Raw genomic sequence first — 19440 nt, 5'->3', positions numbered from 1 at the left:
ACATTTCAGGACAAGAAAAGAAATCATGTAAACATAAAACATCCAAAGAATAGTTGAAACCTTCCACAATTTCAAACACAGTTGTATCACATTTAACACAGGGTGATTTAGTTGCATATCACACCACTGACTAAACTATTCTATTCATATATGCAGCTTTAACAAAAAAAAAAAAAATAATCACAAAAATTCTTCACCCAGTGTTGAAGTGGTAGCATATGTTTTATTATATCCTATCCAATCACTTATTTTAAAAATACATTAAATTTTAAAATGTGCATCATATTTTTCATAACCCCCCCAAAAAAGGCATTTTTAAGCTATTGCTGCATATTATACAGCATTATACCAGAGATTTGGTTGAGATACATAATTTCAATGCAAAATTCAAATTCACTAAACCTCAGCAGGAATAATAGGGTGCTAAACAGTCCCATTCAACACATTCAAAAATTAAGAAAAATTAGAGACATGTATGTGACAGCCAGGTAATACTTTGTTTACCCCATTGTTTACCAATTTTGACAGTACACAGAACTGAGTGGGGAAAAAAAAGTTTGAATTTTTGAAACAAATGTTTTTGTTGTGATTAAAGCTACTCAAGAAATGATATTCAGGCTTCAAAGATTATAATGGACACTATCAAAATTAAATCATGTTTTTAACTGACTCTTGCACCTAAACTGCACCATTTGTGTAATGAAGCAAAAAAATACTGAAGATCAGTTGCTGAAACAAGGATAAAGCATATAGATACAATTAAGAATAGTGTACAGGCATAAAAAGAACACACTAGCTTTTTTGTTTTGTGATCTTTGAGACTTACAATTTCAGGGAAGTTTGTATCTCAGAAATGGGACTGCAATGTTGCAAGTTCAATACAGGATAGAAGGACATTATTATGCATAATTCTGAATATAATATACATTAAGCTTTTTAATACCTGTGATCTTTTAACTCATTTTTGAGGTGTTAAATATTTTTTTTCAGTTCTGAAAGAGTAGCTTATCAGTTTACAACAGAGGAAAGAATTATTTTTTTATTTTTTTTTTTAAAAGTGAGGTCATCTTAGATCAATTATTCAGAGCCTCCAAGTGCCACTTGGACATATGTATATGCAAAACTCATCAATGTTTTACTGGAAATAATACAGGCAACTAATGAGGATTTAGCATTTTTTTCTCTGCTTGCTGAAAACTAGTTTAAGTGGAATCTTTTGAATTAGAGTTAGTAACTCCAATTTTTTTCATCTTAGTTTTGGTTTGTGCACACTTAAAAATTGGTCAGAGTTCATTTATTCCTCTAGAACCATCTGAAAAAGTTTACCCTTATTTTGACTAGCTCAATTCAAGCAACTTGTATGTACATACATTTACTATCTTCCACATCCAAATAAAACAAGTTTTTATTACAATACATAAACTAAAGACATGAGCAGTGGAAGCAATGTATCTATAAATTTACCAAAAAGATACCCCAAAATATTTAAAACATTTCCTGACCACTGACAGATAAGAGTGGCAATTACATGTACAAGGCCATAATGTATCAGTGCACCAAACAGGAAAATAAAGTTCACAACACTCACACAATGCAGTACTATCATCAAATGGACTTCTTAATAGGAAAACAATTTATTAAAAAGCTTTGCATGTGCCTGATGGATGCAATATAACTGTCCAGTGCTGTTGCTGTATTGCTTGATAAAAATCAAGCTACCTGTGGTCTATGTGACAAGCAGCAGCAGCACAAGTAGAGATTGCACAGCTTTAGTGACAGTTACAAGATTCCCTATTTTATTGCATTTTTTAAAATAACTTGAATATTTTAAGTTTTTGAATAGAGAAAGCACATTTCCTGAGTAGTCTCAATTTAGAAGTTGTTTAGTAAAACATTGTAAGAGAGGAAATGCATTATATTTTAATGTAGAAAAGTATGTGTTTAAGCAAATACACTCAAGTATAAAATTTAGCAGATTTTGAAAGTTGAGATTTACCAAGCAGGTGGAGAATTTGCACCATCACGTAATATCAAGCTTGCAACAGTTTTACATATAAGCAAAGGATATGATTGGATATTTTTTTTTGTTACAGCAAATCAAAGCAGTGCAATACATTTTGCAGCTACAGTTCATCACATTAGCTTGCTTATAATAAACCAATACATTCAGCCTGAAAAAGTCAAATCAATTTTTAATAAGTATTGTCTTTCACATCAGACACTAGATTGTTGGGTTCTTTTAAAGCATTATACCACAGATGGGCAATCTTATCAGTAAAGTCAAATTCAATTTTGATTAAAATCAGCAAAACCAAAAGAGGCTGGTCTTTGCCAGATACTTAATACAAGTATTAGAAAACATTAAGTCTACTCTTTATTTCAAATTGGGTGTCCTTTTCATAGCTTTTGGGGTATGCTTTGTGATTTTAATCAGTGAGGAAGGGTAGACATTTAGATGTTACACATATTTAGTTCCTTTGTACCTACAATTAATTGTAGAACAGTAATTTCACAAGTGAATAGCACAATGACCCTAAGCATTATCACTACTAGTTATGATCCAACACGGGTTGTCGTAGTTCTTTTATCTGAGAAGAAGCTTTTAAGGAGAAATACCTGCCCAATACTAACTACAAGAAGAATGATTGCTTCCCCTATTGACCAATAGGCTACTCTTGTGTTTAAATCCTCTGCTCTGCTGCGGCCTTGTGCTTCTCTCAACCGGAAATGAGTCTGATAATCAATGACAGACTTCAAAGCTTCATGAATTGAAACACACGCAGACTCCATCTAGAGAAGCAAACAAATACACAGCTCAAATTAAGAACCCTTCTAATGCTTGTTCTGTGAAGTTCTATGGTTTGATATTTAAAATTAAGATTCACATAGCTTTACAGATGAAAGATTATCTCAGTCCACTGTTGGACTGATATACTATAAATCTAACATATCAATCAAGTTTTAAACACAGGAATTTAAACACAGAATTTAAACACTGAAGTACCAAAGAATGCAAAACTGCAGACTCAAAAAGTAATGGACTAAGAACCACAAACTGAATATTAAAATTCATGCATGTTTGGATTCAAAAGTGAACATAAACACTGTATTGAAATATGACAGTGATCCAACACTTGTTAATTCCGCATATATCAGCAAAACAAGTAGTAAATTTCTCTCCAGATTTAGATAGCTAGCAAGTTTCTTATATCATTAAGATGTGCATAGTAGATACTAAAACACTTTTAGTTTTTCTAAGTATGTAATTCTTCATTGCATAATTTTGAAACTTCAGTTTCACAAAAGCCTGAAATCTAGATTGCAGACCTCAACACGCTCTTTTGGCATGAGACCCTTCTATTAGTCACATATGTAAAAAGTGATTAAAGGACAACTCATCTTTCAGTGTTCCTGGATGTTCCCTATCATATTCATATAACAAACACTCAAGACCAAATTGTCCAACTGCACTTGTCATCTTTCATAAGAATCACATTCCCTTTTCCAAACTGAAAAATCTTAACCTTTTCAATCTATGTACTACTGGCTTTCCAAGACCTAGATCATTTTATACAAACTTCTTCCATTTTCAGTTTATCTTCTGAAAGTAAGAGTCAGTACCCATGACTGTCTTTTGACCATCAAGAAATTAATATCTTCAAAATACTTAAGTTTTAGAACAACTAACCAACTGGCTGTCCCCTAAAAAACAGTATTTCCTGAAGATCAAAACCACAATCTATTATAAAAGGAAGTGTTTGACACCCTAATGAAAACCACTGTCAGTTACTTATATCTGTGTCAAATCAGTTTTTCAAGTTGATGACTTTCAGGACAGGTGTTTGAACAAGTCCAAGATATTCTTCTAAACAAAATTCAGGAAGAGATTTCATGCATTGAATTCTGCCATTTGTTTCACTGCTAAATTATAGAGCCCTCCTCTACTCTGCAGCAGGGACCTTAAATTTAAACAAAGTCTAGTTTCAGGGATTTACCTTTTACAGTCCCTGTGAAAGTCTGCCCAAATTTGGTCATACTACAAGCCTCAAGAAAATTGCAGCAGAGAACCTACTTACCAAAGATGTGTTATGCTTTGAAAGTTAACTTCTCCTTTCCCAAAGATCTGATTTGCATTATGTATGCTACAACCAAGTGAAACTTTTTCTTTTATCTTCTCCCACAGCCTGCAAAGATACTGGATCTAGAACCTGCATGTTCTGTGTTCTCAATACTCTCTCTCTACTGGTGCAAAAGTACTGACCAACAAAACCCCCCAAACACACACACCCCCCACTACCCCCCAATACACAAATAACCAAAACATGTAACAGAACACACAGAATGAAGGCTAAAGAAATTGCAGGGAGATAGGGAGCTACAGGATCAAGAATCAAAAGACAACATAAAGTAGGAGAAAGGTGATGAGAAGAAAGAGATAAGAATTATAACCAAATTCACAGCAAGTCACATACTCATTACAAATCTTTAGCCACTGCAGAATTATATGGGACAAATTCAAGTGAGCAAGATGGATATTTGGGAACTGGCATTTCTACCATTGAGTTTAAACTAGTAAAATAGTGGCCGTGTCCAGCATTTTATAATGGTTGTTTAAAGTGAAGTTTGGCAACAGTTATAGTGTAAGAATGTTAGTGAGAATTCGCAAAGTGACCATTCCAAGTGAAGTTGGCTGATTTAGTTTGGGCAGAAGTGGTATAAAACTAAAATTTTGAAGAAAGAAGGGAACATTAGGAAAATAAGTCCAGAGCAAGAATACTGCTTTGCCACTTAAGTGTCTTATAAATTACATATCTAGAAGCCAGTTAAGTATGAGTGATTTTGTTCATTTGTTTATTTTGCTAGAATTCTCTTTCCATTTTAAAAGTGACAGTTACATAGGAGATCAACCATTCAAGTCTTCCCCTCAAAAAAAGACTCTAAATAATTTTATTATAAAACCAAATTGTTCTCAAAGTTTCTCCAAAGTTCAGAAATTTCAAAAATCCCATTCCATTGATATTTTACACTTTATAGAATCCACACTTCCACAGACAGAACCATGGCATAAAAAAGTTCCCTTAAACTCTAGGCCACAGTATATTTTCCCTAATTCCCACTTAAACACTTGGTAATTCCTCCTCAGCTCTGCATTCCATAAGTTCTAATTTTTGGAAAAGGTTCCCTTTTAGTAACTCAGTTTATTTTAAAGAAGCTCCAACCCATTCATTTTCAACAGTGATACAGATATCTAATGCAGTTGAATTTGAAAAACACCCTCAACCTAACAGTTGCTGTCAAACAACAATATTTTACCTGAGTAAGTGCAGTTGCTCTGTTTTCACTAGGAAACAGTGGTGGATCTTCTCCAACCTGGAAATCAAAGTACACAGTTTTGTGTGTGAAAGTAGAGAACTCATTGCTGAAGCAGAACTTGTATGTTCCATTTCTGGATGCAGTAAATGTGAAACTATCGTATTGTTTCTTCATCTCTTTGTATAATACAGCACCATCAGGACCTTCCAACCGACAATCAACATCATAATGACCTCCAGTGATCACCTGAAAACAACAAGAAATTGTCTTAAGCAGAACAGACATCCAACTAGCACTGCAAATTGTTTGATCTAACAAATGTTTTAAAATAAAATACATTAAATAAATTTAAAAAAATAATTCCAATACCAGTTTGCAAAATCCTCATCCTATGGAAGATTCACAGAACAAATAAAAATAAGATCTTTTAAACTGAGGATACGTAATGACAATGAATGATGTACCACTTATCTATAGGATGATGTACTTATCTTTATCTAAAAGTTGGGAAACATCCAAGGACCCTTATTGCTAACATGACAGATGTACTAATTGCTAAGTCCTTGGATTTGTCATCTTTAAAAAGCCATCTGGTCCTAAGTTCCTGTTGTTTATACAACGTGGCAAAGACAAGGACTTAAATCATGGTCACTAGTTTAGTGAGATATGTAAATGAGTTCCTGGAATTGTAATGAATATGTAAATTATTTCCTGGAAAATTAATGAATAGGTATGAGTGACTTGTATAAAGAGGGGACTGAAAAATCCCCTCGGTGTGCATGACTGGTGGAGCGATCCCCCATGCACCCAGCGCTGCTGAATAAAGATAACCTCTGCTCACTTGAATATTGGTGACTGATTCTTTAAATCAATAAGTTTTCTAACGGTTTGAGGGAAGTTTTAGTTACTTTGCTTTAAGATACTGGTGCCATAGCAAAGGCTGGAGTAGATGAAATTTGACGGGACAAAGACATTAGTGTAATAAATCAGTAATTTACTATATCCACAAGCCCATCCATGCAATTTATTCAGCAAGTTGAGATTGCCAAAAAGCAGTAAAACAGACAATTTAGGCCATACATAAAGGAGCTAACTAGCCTATTAGGTCAAGCTGCTTTATGTTGCAGGAATAGCATATGTCCAATAGAACAGGTATTACAGCCTGGCTCATTTTCATATGTGCACGTCAACAGAGCAATGTTCTAGAAGTTCTACTGCTTCACTCCTGCACAATTAATGACAGCATTTCTTTCCAATACCAGCACATTCAGATTATGCCTACAAGCAACTCAAAACTTCATACGTGTGTCTCAAGTACTGTCAGCCTTTAATTATTGTTGGTCTACAGCACATTGTTCTGCAGAATCAGGCTAGCTATCCTATCACCACAGCAAGAGCAATTGGAAGTTTAGATATTCACAGTCTACTATTCTGATGACGCTCAGGCTAGTAAATTTAATCCCTGCTCTAAACTTCTTGACTTTAAGATAAAGCATCTTGAAGGATGAAGAGACTTCTATCCAAAGGCACAGCCCTTTTACATGCATACAGAAGCTTTCTAAAATAGTAGACATTTTATTTGAAATATTTAAATATTTATTAAAACATATAATGCTATAAAGATTTATTCAGAGTTGCCAAGCACTAAAAGCAATACTTCAGATACGCTGTTCACATAACAGTTTGAGTGTCCACCAATTTATATAAGTATTAAGTTATTAAAACTCTAATATTAACGGTAAAAGTGAAATAACATAAGATTCCCCAGGAGTCGAGGGAAGCAAGAAGTACCTGAAACTCGAGGGTGCACTTAGTGTCCTGGACAATCTCCTCGTAGAAGCATTGCTTGGCATTGTCAGGCAGCTCGAAAGTGAGCTCAGAGGCCCGTGCCGTGCAGGCCACCACCAGCAGCAGCGTCATCCACCCCCACGGTCCCGCGGTTCCGGAACCCTGTAACAGCATCACTCGGCGTGCAGAGGGGACTAATGGTAAGAAAGATTGAACCGGGTGGAAAGAAGGCAGCCTCACGTCAGAAGCCAGCAGGCGCGGAATCCAGAAAAAGATGTCTGCGGCGACAACCGGTCACGACGGAGAAACCTAACTGAGGAAACACACTACACACCCGAAAGCAACCACGACACCTAGTACCGCCCTCATAGAAGCGTTTCCGGGTGAGTCCCCATAGTTTTATAGACGTGGTGTTTAGCGTGAAAGGGGGCGTTCCCCGCCTCTGCCGTGCGCGGTTGTGCGTTTGTTGTCTGACAACGGTTGTCAGGGAGCATGACGGCCCGGCACTGCAGTGGGGCCCGGCTGTGATACCAGCGAGCTGAGGTGGTGTCCAAGTTCACACAGATGACCCCTCGGCACCAGAGGTACCATAGGCACATGCGCAAGAGCTGTTCATCCCGGTTTTTTGCTGGGGGGTGCTCAGTTTACATAGCTAATTTACAGATATTTAGCCAAGTACTCACACATAAATCTCTAGAGAATTCTCCTCTGTCATACCTGTATGGCACTGTCCAGGTTCCCCAACATATCACAAATTTTGGCTCTATGTCCATTGTATGCAATTATCCAGGAGTTAAACTTTTTTCAAATTCCTGTGAGGCATGATTTAGAGCTGAAATAGTGGACTCTATTCTCCAAATGCAAGTGAAAAGTATCTTAAGTTCTCTCTCTCTGTATATCTTCCAGATACTGAATACACGGGGTTGAGTTTCAGAGTTGGAGTTCAACTTTATATGTCATTTAACATTCATTGCTCCAGAGAGAAAAAGTGCAAGATGAAAATTAAATTCTGCTGATTAAACTGTTCACACTGACTGTGGGAATATCAGCTTTAAGTTCTGCTCCAGTAAATATTCAGTTATTTTTACAAAGTAAAACAGCTTCAGAAGAAGAAATAAAAAATGACCCTTGTAGTGATCCTGACTGAAAAATCATTGTACATTGAGGAGTTAGTGATCCACGTAACGGGTAACCTGATGTATTGGTTTTAGCTGGGATAGAGTTAACTTTTTTAATAGTAGCTTGTATGGTGCTATGTTTTAGATTTCTGATGAAAACTGTTGATAACACACTGATGTTTTAGCTATTGCTGAAGAGTGCTTCAAGGCATCAAGGCCTTCTCTGATTCTTACGTTGCCCTGCCAGTGAGTAGGCCAGGGGTGCACAAGAAATTGGGAGGGGACACAGCTGGGAGAGCTGACCCCAACTGACCAAAGGAATATTCCATACCATATGATGGCTCAGCAATAAAAACTGGGGGAAGGGAGTTTTGCTGGGGTTGCTGTTGCTCTGGTACTGGCCAGGCATCAGTCAGGTGGTGAGCAATTAGGGGGTTTTTTGCATCACTTTTTTTTCTTGGGTTTGTTTTTATTTGTTGGGGGAGGGTTTTTCTTCCTTTTTATTTTTTCTTATTATACTGTCTTTATATCAACCCATGAGTTTTTACACTTTTATCCTTCCAATTATTCCCCACCCCCTCCAACTGTGGGGAGAACGAGCAAGCAGTTGTGTGGTGTTTAGCTGCCTACTGGGTTTTAAACCACAACACCTGAGTAGGCCCAGGCCTGTGCTCTGCTGTGCTGCACATACAGATTGGCCTTCAGGCCTGCTTTGTGCTGCTCAGATTCCTTGGCCTCAGGATAAACTCAGCCAGCTCATTGTAACAGAGGAGCTTGAAGGCAGATCCCACTTGGTACCGCGATTATGCCACCTATGTGTCCTTTATCTAAAAGTGCAGCAAGAAGTTCTCACGTGAACACCCTTTCTATTTGACAATAGACATTATGAAAAGATTCATTTCCTTGTAAGAAAGCCATATAATGACTTGAATGACCACAATAGCATAACTGCCATGGACGGGATCTGCATGGTGTGTTGCACCCTGATTGGAGGCCTATTTGATGCTCCAAAACTTGAGGTTCCCAGCATATAAAGGGATGCAAGATTATCTATACTATTCTCTCCTTCTTTATAGTGTTAGCTCTAATAATTACCTTTTGAAATGGTACTTTACAGAGTCTGAGTGCCTTTCTTTCTAGGATCATAATGGATTAGAACTTCTGTCACAGTCCACTCAGTGGAATCGTGATGGTTCGTTTACTATGATCTCAAAGCGCAAAAATCAAGGCGACCACGCCAAGGGGTTATGCTTCAATTAAACAGCACAATTTTATTATTTGCCCGTAAAGCGGTGTGCAATAGGTAAAAAGACAGAAAGTGAAGGAAAAGATAAAGTAAAAAGAAAAAGGAAAGAGGATTATAGCTACCACCATGGGTCCAAGGTGTCCCTATGGTCCCAGGTCCAGGCAGCGTCCCGCTGATCCTTCTGATCGTCCTGATCCTTGGTGGGGGAGATCTCCTAAAATTCGGTTGCTAAAGAGTCCTCTTTTATACCGAGCAATACACGTTGCTCCTCCTCTGGCCCATGGCTTGCTGTCAGTCTCTGCCTTCTTGAGCAAGGTTATCACGCATGTTATGGTTTGTCGTAACAACAACAGTTGTTATGCGACCTTATCGTAGTTGTTCCTTCCAGCGCCGGGTATCAGGGAGCGGCATAGTACTCCTCGTACCATGCAGCTCTCCTTCAGGGTCTTGGCATCTCGGTGTCCATGAGGAGCACATTCCATCTCCAGGTCTCTGTTAGCAATGTTGAGACAATATCGTTCTCTTTAGACCAACTCTTACAACTTCCCAGTGCAAAACCACCCCCATCGGTGTATTTATTTTCCTGTGGAAATCAGGTAGAGCAGGGAAATGGGAAAACTGATATCCAATCTCTCAGGTGAGAGAACAAACCTGAAATGGGATAGGGCTGACCTCCTGTGATGGGTTGACCCTGGGCCAGCCATTAAGTACCCACCCAGACACTCACTTGCTACTCCTGCATAGGATGGGGGAGAGAATCAGAAAAGTAAAAGTGAGAAAATTCATGGGTCAAGATACAGACAGTTTAATAAGTGAAGGAAAGCTGTGCATGCAAGCAAAGCAAAATAAGGGATTAATTCACTATTTCTCATTGGCAGGCAGATGTTTAACCACCTCCTGGAAAGCAGGGCCTTACCACACATAACGGTTGCTAACAGTTACTTGGGATGAGAAACACCATAACCACAAATGTCCCTGTAAGTGTATGTGGAAGGGAAACAATAAACAAAACATACAGAAAACATAGACCTGACAAAACAAACAAGGAAACAATGACAAGAAACAAGTTGCCACAATAATTGATGGGCTATCAAGAAACTACAGGCACCACTTCCAGGAAGATCAATCTGGACTTTGCAATTGATAAGATTTTAAATCAGATGGGATCCCAGACTGGGAGGGGTTATGGAATCCATAAAGTTGTACAAACCCATGAGGGAATGTGGTGGGTTGACCTTGGCTAGCCCTCAGGTGCCCACCAAGCCGTTCTATCACTCCCCCTCCTCAATAGGACAGGGGGAGAGAATACTACAAAATGCTCATGGTTTGATATAAGGACAGAAAGATGACTCACCAATTACCATCACAAGCAAAACAGGCTCAATTCAGGGAAAATAATTTAATTTATTACTAATCAATTCAGAGTAGGGTAATGAGAAGTACAACCAAATCTAAAAACACCTTCCCCCCACCCCTCCCTTCTTCCCAGGCTCAACTTCACTCCTGATTTCTCTACCTTCTCCCCCTGAGCAGCACAGAGGGACAGGGAATGGGGGTTGTGGTCAGTTCATTACTTGTTGTTTCTGCCACTCCTTCCTCCTCACACCTTTCCCCTGCTCCAGCATGGGGGAACAGTCCTCCATGAACTTCTCTAACGTGGGTCCTTCCCATGGGCTGCAGTTCTTCACAAACTGCTCCAGCACCTGTCCCCTGCGAGGCCACAGGTCCTGCCAGAAGCCTGCTCCAGTGAGGGCTCTCCATGGGATCATAGCCTCCTTTAGGTCACATCCACCTGCTCCATCATGAAAATCTCCATGAGCTACAGGTGGATATTTTCTCCACCGTGGACCTCCAATGTGCTGCAGAGGGACAGCCTGCCTCACCATGGTCTTCACCAGGGGCTGCACGGTGTCACCAAAATCGGGAATAAGAAAACTCCTTAACACCAACGTAGCATTAAGAAGCAGGCATTCTTTATTGCAGCGCTGGATGCACAGAGGATCTCTCCACCATGGATGGCTTCCTTCTCTCGGGTAGCTCTTTTTATGCAGTACATGTATACATATTCAACTGTGGGAAACCTCGGCTGGTCCGAGGGATCGGAATGCAAGCTTAACATGAGCCTTGAACAGATACCCCTGTATCCTTGAAGAGCCTGGGAAACTCCTGAGAAGAGCTGAGCCAACAAGATAAGGAACTGCCAGATGCTCAAGTAGAAGTGTATCAAAGATGTAGCAAAGAAAAGGCCATTCAATCATGAACTGATGGTCTGTGAGTGAACCAATCATGTATAGACACCTCTTCTTAAGAAATATATAGAAAGGCTTGTTAGAACAATAAACGGCCCCCTTTGGCCTTTTGGTTTTGTGCACAATCCTTTGTGTCGTGTCCGTCTCAACAGCGACATCTCGTGACCCCGACGTGATTACAGCAATTGGACTACAAGGGCGGCGGGCAGAGCCGCTGAGACGGAGCCCAGCATAGCAGAGCAAGCGGGTAGAGCTGCCAGAGCCGGCTTTGAAAGAGACACCTGGATAAGGTGAGCTGCTGGGGACAAAGGGAAGGAAGTTTGACCGCCGTAACTTAAAGTTTGTTTATATGAGACCGCAGGAGCGAGCGGTGACGGCGGTACCCAACGTAGCTGAGACAGGCGGGGAGAGCCTGCGATAACAGACACCGGGAGAGGTGAGCCGTTGGGGACTAATCGGTATGGGTACTTCATTAAGTAAAGAGACTATGATCATTACTATTTGGAAAATGATTTTGCAAAAACGAGGAGTTAAGTTGGAGGAGTTGTTATTGCGAAAAATGTTATTATGGAGTAAAGAACAAGGATATGAAAGAAATACTGTAACTTTTAGTGTTTCTACTTGGAAAGAGTTAGGCGATAAACTGTTTGACTGTGCCACACGGGGGGGGCAAAGATGCTGCAGCACTTTGAACGACGTGGCGTCTGCTTTATGAAACTTTGAAAGACTTTAAAGCACAGCGAGATCAGGCAGAGGGCACTGCTGCTGCTTCTAATACCGTGCAAAGTCTTGAACCCCCTGTGCCACTTCCTTCAAAGGAACAGACTCAGAGAAATGCACAAATTATGGACGCTAAGGGGACAACGGGGAATGTAGTGTTGGAAGGAGAAGAGATTGTAGATTCTGGAGCACGCCCTAAAACCCATGAACCGCGAAGGAGGGTGAAGCTTTGGGAGGACTCTGATGATGAGATGTACATGAAAAGCTTTCTGACGGCTTGTGATAAAACTTATAAAATACCTGCAGAGTTGTTAAATGAGCTGGAACCGGTGCCCTCGGTTGACACCAATAATTCAATTCCAGTAGAGCCGTCGGCTCTATGTTTGCTTTGGGAACATGCTTGTGTATTGAGGCTATATAAGAAGAGTTAGAAGCCAATAAAGATGAGCAAGATGTATAACTCATATTGAGTAATTTCTTGACTCCGGCGGACCCCTCTCCCAACATGAGACAACAGCCTGACCAGGACAACAAGAAGAAAAAGAACAAGCCAGGCCATGTGGTGCAAAAGAAACAGATAACCCAGTGAAAGATGTCCTGTTCTACAGCTAGAAAAGGAAATACACTTTAAAAAGGATGGCTTTCATTCAGGGCTGCTCAGAAGAATGTACCAAATCTGACCTGGATTTGTTTGAAGTGTCCCCAATGCACATCAGCACTGAGAAAGGCCTGTTTATTGAGGTGCCTCCACTTTCCACTGTTGCAGAGTTTGCAGCTCTGGACTTTTTCATAGCTTGGAATGGGAAAGATTAGAAAGATCTGAACAAGACTTTACTGTACCTTTGCTACAAGATTGTAAAAGCTGACAAGTCTAACCTTGTATGCTGGTGAGACCATGGGCCTCATGAATTCCCCCCTGACCTCTAATTTTAGCTATCTGGACATTACACTGGAGGACCAACTGATAAGACAGAGTAACAACTGCTACCTTTGTCCTTCTGTATTGGGTCTGGTTTGGATGGAGTTAACTTTCCCCATAGCAGCCCTCATAGTTCTGTGCTTTGTATTTGTAGCTAGAACAGTGTAGAACAATGCTTTGGCCATTGATGAGCAGTACTCATACAGCATCAAAGCTGTCTCTCCAACCCTCCCCACTCCCAAAGGCCAGTAGGCTGGAGGTGGGATAAGAGGTTGGGAGGGAACATAACCAGGACAGCTGACCCAAAGTGATCAAAGGGATATTCCATACCATATGACGTCATGCAATGAAAGCTAAGAGAAAGGAGGAAGGTGGGGGACATTGATTATTAAGATGTCTTCCAAAGCAACTGCTACATGTGCTCTCTATTTATTTCTGAACACTAGTCTTTTTTCCCAATATGTAAATGGAAGGTTGCACTGGTGGGAAAAGGCCAGTTCTTAGACTAAAAGTCTCCAACACAGAGGAGTTTGAATCAACAACAAGGTACATATAGGGTGACTGCATAGCATCATCAAATGATTCTAAAATGAACCAGGCCTTGCCAGGTTACATCTGCCTGGCTAGGGATACAACCTAGAGCTTATGTCAGAGGTTCTGAAATGGCACCAAACATTTTGTGTTGAGGGTGATGGTGTGGCTCTTTTTACCCTGACAAAAAACATTCTGGACAATGTACAAGATGCTGAGATTCCTGTGATATACATACTTCATTGAATCATAGAATCATAGAATGGTTTGGGTTGGAAGGGACACTAAATATCACCTACTTCCAACCCCCACTGCCATGGGCAGGGGCAACTTCCACTAGACCACATTGCTCAAAGCCCCATCCAACATGGCCTTGAACACCTCCAGGGATGGGGCATCCACAACTTCTCTGGGCAACCTGTTCTAGTGTTTCGCCACCCTCACAGTAAAGGATTTCCTAATTTGACCCACGAGCTTTTTCACTCCCTTTCTTCCTATTTTCTCCCTGATGAGGTGGGCTGGAGTGAGTGAGTAGCTGGGTGGGAGTTTGGCTGCACAGCCAAAGCCTATCCACCATAATGTATAAATATATATTTATTTATTTATAGATACACTTCATATATATATATATATTTTATATGTAGCATATACACAAACACACACAAATTAAATATTTATAACAATAAATTTGTTGGTATAAGTGTACAAAGCATTCTTTAATAAGTCTAATGAAATGAATAATTAAAGTTTAAATGTGAATAGAAAGGTGAGGAGATTAAGACACGGCCTCCTGAATCTGACCAGAAGACCCTTTATTAGTCCAAACCCCACATTTATATATCCTCGTTCGCTGTTCACACGCAACATACTAATATATCATTGGTTAATCAATACTGTTCACATGCTTCTTGGCTACATATAATTGGTTAATTACTAAACTACAAACACACTGAACTTCTTGCATTTTTTTTTCTCTCTTCTTTCTTATCTCTGTGAGTTTCATGTTCTCAGCCAGCTGCCGACGTGACATTGCGCATTGGCTCCGGCCTCGCTTCATATCCCATTTTTCTTCCAGGCGTTCAGCCAACCTTATCTTACTTTCTTTCTTCTTTAGCCTTCAAGGTCCTTCACAGGCATCGTGGCCTCCAGCACTTGCTATAAAACCCTCTACAATTTGTCCTTCTTTATTTTTGACAGAAACAACATACAGGTTAAACTGCTTTTGAATCATAGATCTTATACAATTCAACATACAGGGAATAATCATCAATATAACTACAATTATCAAAACCAACATTCCTCCACATATTGTAAGCTCCTGCAACCTTCCGGTGATTCCCCATGACTTAAAAAGATTCCGCGACCATTTTTCCCGATAGTTCATGCTGTAAGTCCTTTGACATGTCCTTCAATTTTTGTAATTGACTGTGAATTGACTCCGAATGGTCCAAACGGTTCATACAACACTTTCCTTAGCGCTGTTCACTAAAGGCTACTCTCTGCTGTTCATACTGTTTCCTTATCTTCTAGAGGTGAGATCACATTCCTCCTTTGTTTCTGTCTCATCCAGGTTTCTTCTCATACTCCCTCAAAGTTATTTAAATCTTTGCTGCAGGATCACAGTTGCACATCGTCATAGCAAGGTCACAGCTGCACATTATCAATGTGAAAACAACCCACTGTCTCTGTTCTGTACAATTCCCCCTTTTTGGTTTTGTTTTTGTTTTTTTTTTCATAAGGTTGCTTTAACATGTTATGGACTGTTCATTCCTTTTTTTTTTCTCTCTTTTTTTTTCCTTTCATCACTTAATTACCAATTTTAGCCTTATTTTATGTGTACATTTGTACATTTCAATCAGGTTCACAAAATGCAAAACTTTTGTTATCAGCACATTTCATACGGAGGTCAACGCATAGGTTTATGATTACTTGTCAGAACATGCAATAAGGTATGGAAATTTTATGAAAATATTATATCAGAAACTTCTAATCAAATAAATGAGCATGAGAAATTGTGTTTAACTTGTAAATTCTGTATATAAGCTGTTAAGAAACATTTTCTTATCCTAAAAAAAAAGATAAAACCTACTTAAAAGCTCTTGAAATCTTGCACTTGGGCGAGTGTTCCACTGTGCCTCCATTCTGAAGCATGGAAGTGGAAATTGTGTAGAACAAAGTTTTACTTTAAATAATTGTTCAACTGTTATTGCTGCTTTTCAAAGAACCTGCAAGCATACAATGAAAACTTAGAACTAAACAAACAACTGAATGGACACATTTAGATCGTTACTGGAATTAAATGTAGAAGTTAACTATAAAAGTTTCTCAAAATGTTCTGGATGCTTTGTGTTGGTTGGGGTTTATATATATATATATATAACTATACATAAACAGGGAAATTAAAAATTTGCTTAAAAAAAGGAAAGATAATAGTATACAGTGTTTACAGCTTAGTCACCCCCCCTTTTTTTAATTGTATATAAACTGTTACCTGAACATGCAGTACATCCACAACTTTGAATTAATACCTTTTTTGCAGTGTAATATAGTCTTGTACAAACCATAAATCAACTATATGTTAAATCACTCTTCTCCATCACTGTTGTCTCTATCTGTGAGCTTTGTAACAATGCCTAGGTCACAATCCTTTAGCTTAGGCTATTTCATCAGGTGAAAATACAAACATTTATTTCTAATACAAATTTGAAGAATGCATTCTATCCACAAGACACTTTATGGAGAGATATTATGTTGCATTGTGTATGATCTATTAGAAGTGAAATAATGGTGTTCCTGAAAGAAAACACTTCTTTAGATCATTACTTTAGAACTGGTTTTGCACCTGCTGTACTGCAAGAATACCCTAAGCAGTAACATATCTTTGTGGCCTTTGAGTGTGTGTGATTACATTTAAACTTAACACGCAAGCTGATTTCAAGTATAACTCTAGGCACAAGTGTGGGAAACGGCATGCTGTCGGGACACAATCTTTCTCACTTACAAGGTATCAAATGGTATGTTACTCGGGTTAATGACTAACTCCTATGACAACTTCATTTTGACCAAAGGAGTTGCAGTTAAGTACACAAACTAATGCTGCTCAGGGGAAGTTTCACTGCTGTAATGGAGTACAGAATACTTTTCCCACTGACCTTAAAGGTTGTGGTGGTGGTGGTGGTGATGAAGATGTGACAGATATTTGACTTTTAACACAAAACAAATTTTCAGCTGTGTGAAATTCACCTGTACACAAAGAACACTTATTCCTTCTGAAGCAACAGCTGAGGATTTGAACAGTCTTTTCACCTTGAGCTGTTCCCAATTTAGAGGTTAAAAAAAAAAGAAAGAATTCAAAAGGTATTCTGTCAATATGCTGATGCAGTTGTATGCTAAATTCTGGTCACACTGAAATAGGGTTATGTTCTAGCATTTATATATATGTAGCACTCCATTATAATTTATGAACAAAATTCAGAATCTCATTGTATCTCAAATTTCTTGGAATTAGATTAGGTTGCGGTTGTCATCTTAACAACTAGTTTCCACACTTTACCCCTTAACTGAAAACACACATGATGAAAACCCGTATTTCTAGAAAAAGAAGAGTAACTGAAAAAAAATATGTTTACAATTGTTTTTCTAAGTCTTATTAAAGTAACCTTTCTTTTTTTTTTTCCTTCTTTTTTTTATGCAACCAGAGACACTTTACCGTAACAGACAAGCCCATATTTACATCTCTGACTGAGCCCGGACACAAACTGCAGCTGCATGCACCACCAGGCTCAGGGCAGAAACCATTCATGCAGTTACATAGCTATATATCACTACAAGCATGCAGACACCTATTTGTCACTAGATAACCATGTTCATCTTTCCTACTCTCCTTCACAATGCCTAGCTGTTCTCCCATCTCTTGTCAGGTCAGACATTCTCCATCTTCCTCTCCTATATCTCTCTTCAGACATTCACTGTCCTCCTCTTTTTTGCTTGTTAATTGCAACAAGGCAAAGGTTTTGTGCAGCTGGGTGACCATGACCTGATTTATGTTATGATCAACTAAAGGCTGAATACAGGAAAAAAGGCATGGGAGACATAAGGCAAACATCAATAAGGTGGTTAAAGTAATTATAATAAATCCTGTAATACTTTTGAGTCATGGCCCAAAGTTTCCCAGCCGTGAGAAGAGACCAAAGGCATCCCGCCCCTGGCTCTGCTGCAGATCTTTGTTTAAGGCTTTTAAGTTTTGTATGCTTTTGTGGATTGATTCAGAGTGGTCACTCAGATTCACACAACACATCCTATCAAAGTCTTCACACTCATGTCCCTGTGTTAACAATAAAAATCAATAGCATCTCAGTTCTGTAGCAACATATGACATACAGAACCAACATCTGTTAATAAGCCAGGAAAAAGAACAGTATTTGTAGTATTACTTTCTTTAGCAAGACAGCAGCCTAATTTACTAAACTAAGCAAGTTAAAAGTGTGTACTATTCCTACAGAAGAGATTAGAGAAGCAAAAATGTGTTATGCTACATTCCAGAACTCAACCTGAGAGTTACAGTCTGCTGTGAGTTCTGGGTTATGATAAATTGACACATGCTGGGGTTGCGATTGTAAAAGGGCTGCAATGCCCGTTTGCAGTTTTCCTTGGCATTATCATAGGTAGTTGTTTTAAAAGCAACCCTCGAGCTTCCTCATGCTCGACTTGTTGCAAAATATTCTGAAGCGAAGTATATGACTCTTTAGGACCCTGCAAGACTGTGGCGAACGACTCACTAGAGGCTCGCCCAGAGTCCCATATCTGGACTGCCTTAATAGCCATCTCCTTCATTTGCAAATAGTTGTTCCTGGGATACCTTGCCTGAGTCACAGAATCGGCACAATTATTTTCTCCAGCCAACTGCTCCTAGTTAACAGCAATTGCCCGATTAAGGTTTTCAATCGAGGCCACTACACATAGCTCACAAAAATCAGATAACCACATCATATACTGTATCAGTTAGTACCATACAAAGCAATGACTTCCAATAATGTAGTGTGAGTGTATAAGGCTCTGCCATCACTTCAAGAAGGGACATAGCAAATGTATTATGAATCCTCCCTTTCTGCACTGCTTTGCTTAACTCTTTAACAGCCTCGTATTGCACAGGCTGCCACTCTCGAAGTTGATTTGTCTGACAAAATACTGAACATGCCACAGCGACTCCCAAATCCCCTTGCTTAAGCACTTGCCGCTTGCATTTGTGCCACCAATCCCTCATACCCCCTTTCACCCTCCCCGAAAATACAGTCAATGCATCGGGGGGGGGGGAGGGGGAGGAAAAAGGTCTAGCTCCTTTTCCAGATCTATAGGACCTGGATCAAAAGGTTTCTCAATCTCAATGGAATCATTGTCCGAGTTGTTCTGTTCCCACACTTGGTCCTGTGCTGTGAGGGTTGCTGCAATTGTTGACAGGAGCTTTGGGGGCAGAGGAGGTGTGCATGGAGTCGTGATCGTTGACAGTGTGTTGAGAAGAGTCGCGCTGTTGGTGGGATTTACAGCCTCCCCTGGTTT

General features: G+C 39.4%; 1 protein-coding gene across 1 annotated transcript; it reads right to left on the bottom strand.

The window, feature by feature from the left end:
* Positions 1–203: 203 nt before the first annotated feature.
* LOC129783164 (transmembrane emp24 domain-containing protein 7) lies at positions 204–7483 on the bottom strand. Its single transcript, XM_055793021.1, has 3 exons — positions 7105–7483; positions 5314–5559; positions 204–2790 (listed from the first exon to the last, which is right to left on the bottom strand). The coding sequence occupies exons 1-3, from the start codon at positions 7273–7275 to the stop codon at positions 2554–2556; spliced, it is 654 nt and encodes a 217-aa protein (XP_055648996.1). The 5' UTR covers positions 7276–7483; the 3' UTR covers positions 204–2553.
* Positions 7484–19440: the final 11957 nt, after the last annotated feature.

Source organism: Falco peregrinus, chromosome W (genome assembly GCF_023634155.1).
Source record: "Falco peregrinus isolate bFalPer1 chromosome W, bFalPer1.pri, whole genome shotgun sequence".
Lineage (NCBI taxonomy): Eukaryota > Metazoa > Chordata > Aves > Falconiformes > Falconidae > Falco > Falco peregrinus.
The sequence above is the reverse complement of the archived record's forward strand: the minus strand, read 5'-3'. Positions and strand labels throughout refer to the sequence as shown.

Coding starts and splice junctions, on each gene's coding strand:
- LOC129783164 (XM_055793021.1), bottom strand. CDS start 7,275: ATGCTGTTACAGGGTTCCGGAACCGCGGGACCGTGGGGGTGGATGACG. Junction 5,560..7,104: donor AGTGCACCCTCGAGTTTCAG/GTACTTCTTGCT, acceptor TGTTGTTTTCAG/GTGATCACTGGAGGTCATTA. Junction 2,791..5,313: donor GAGCAACTGCACTTACTCAG/GTAAAATATTGT, acceptor TTGCTTCTCTAG/ATGGAGTCTGCGTGTGTTTC.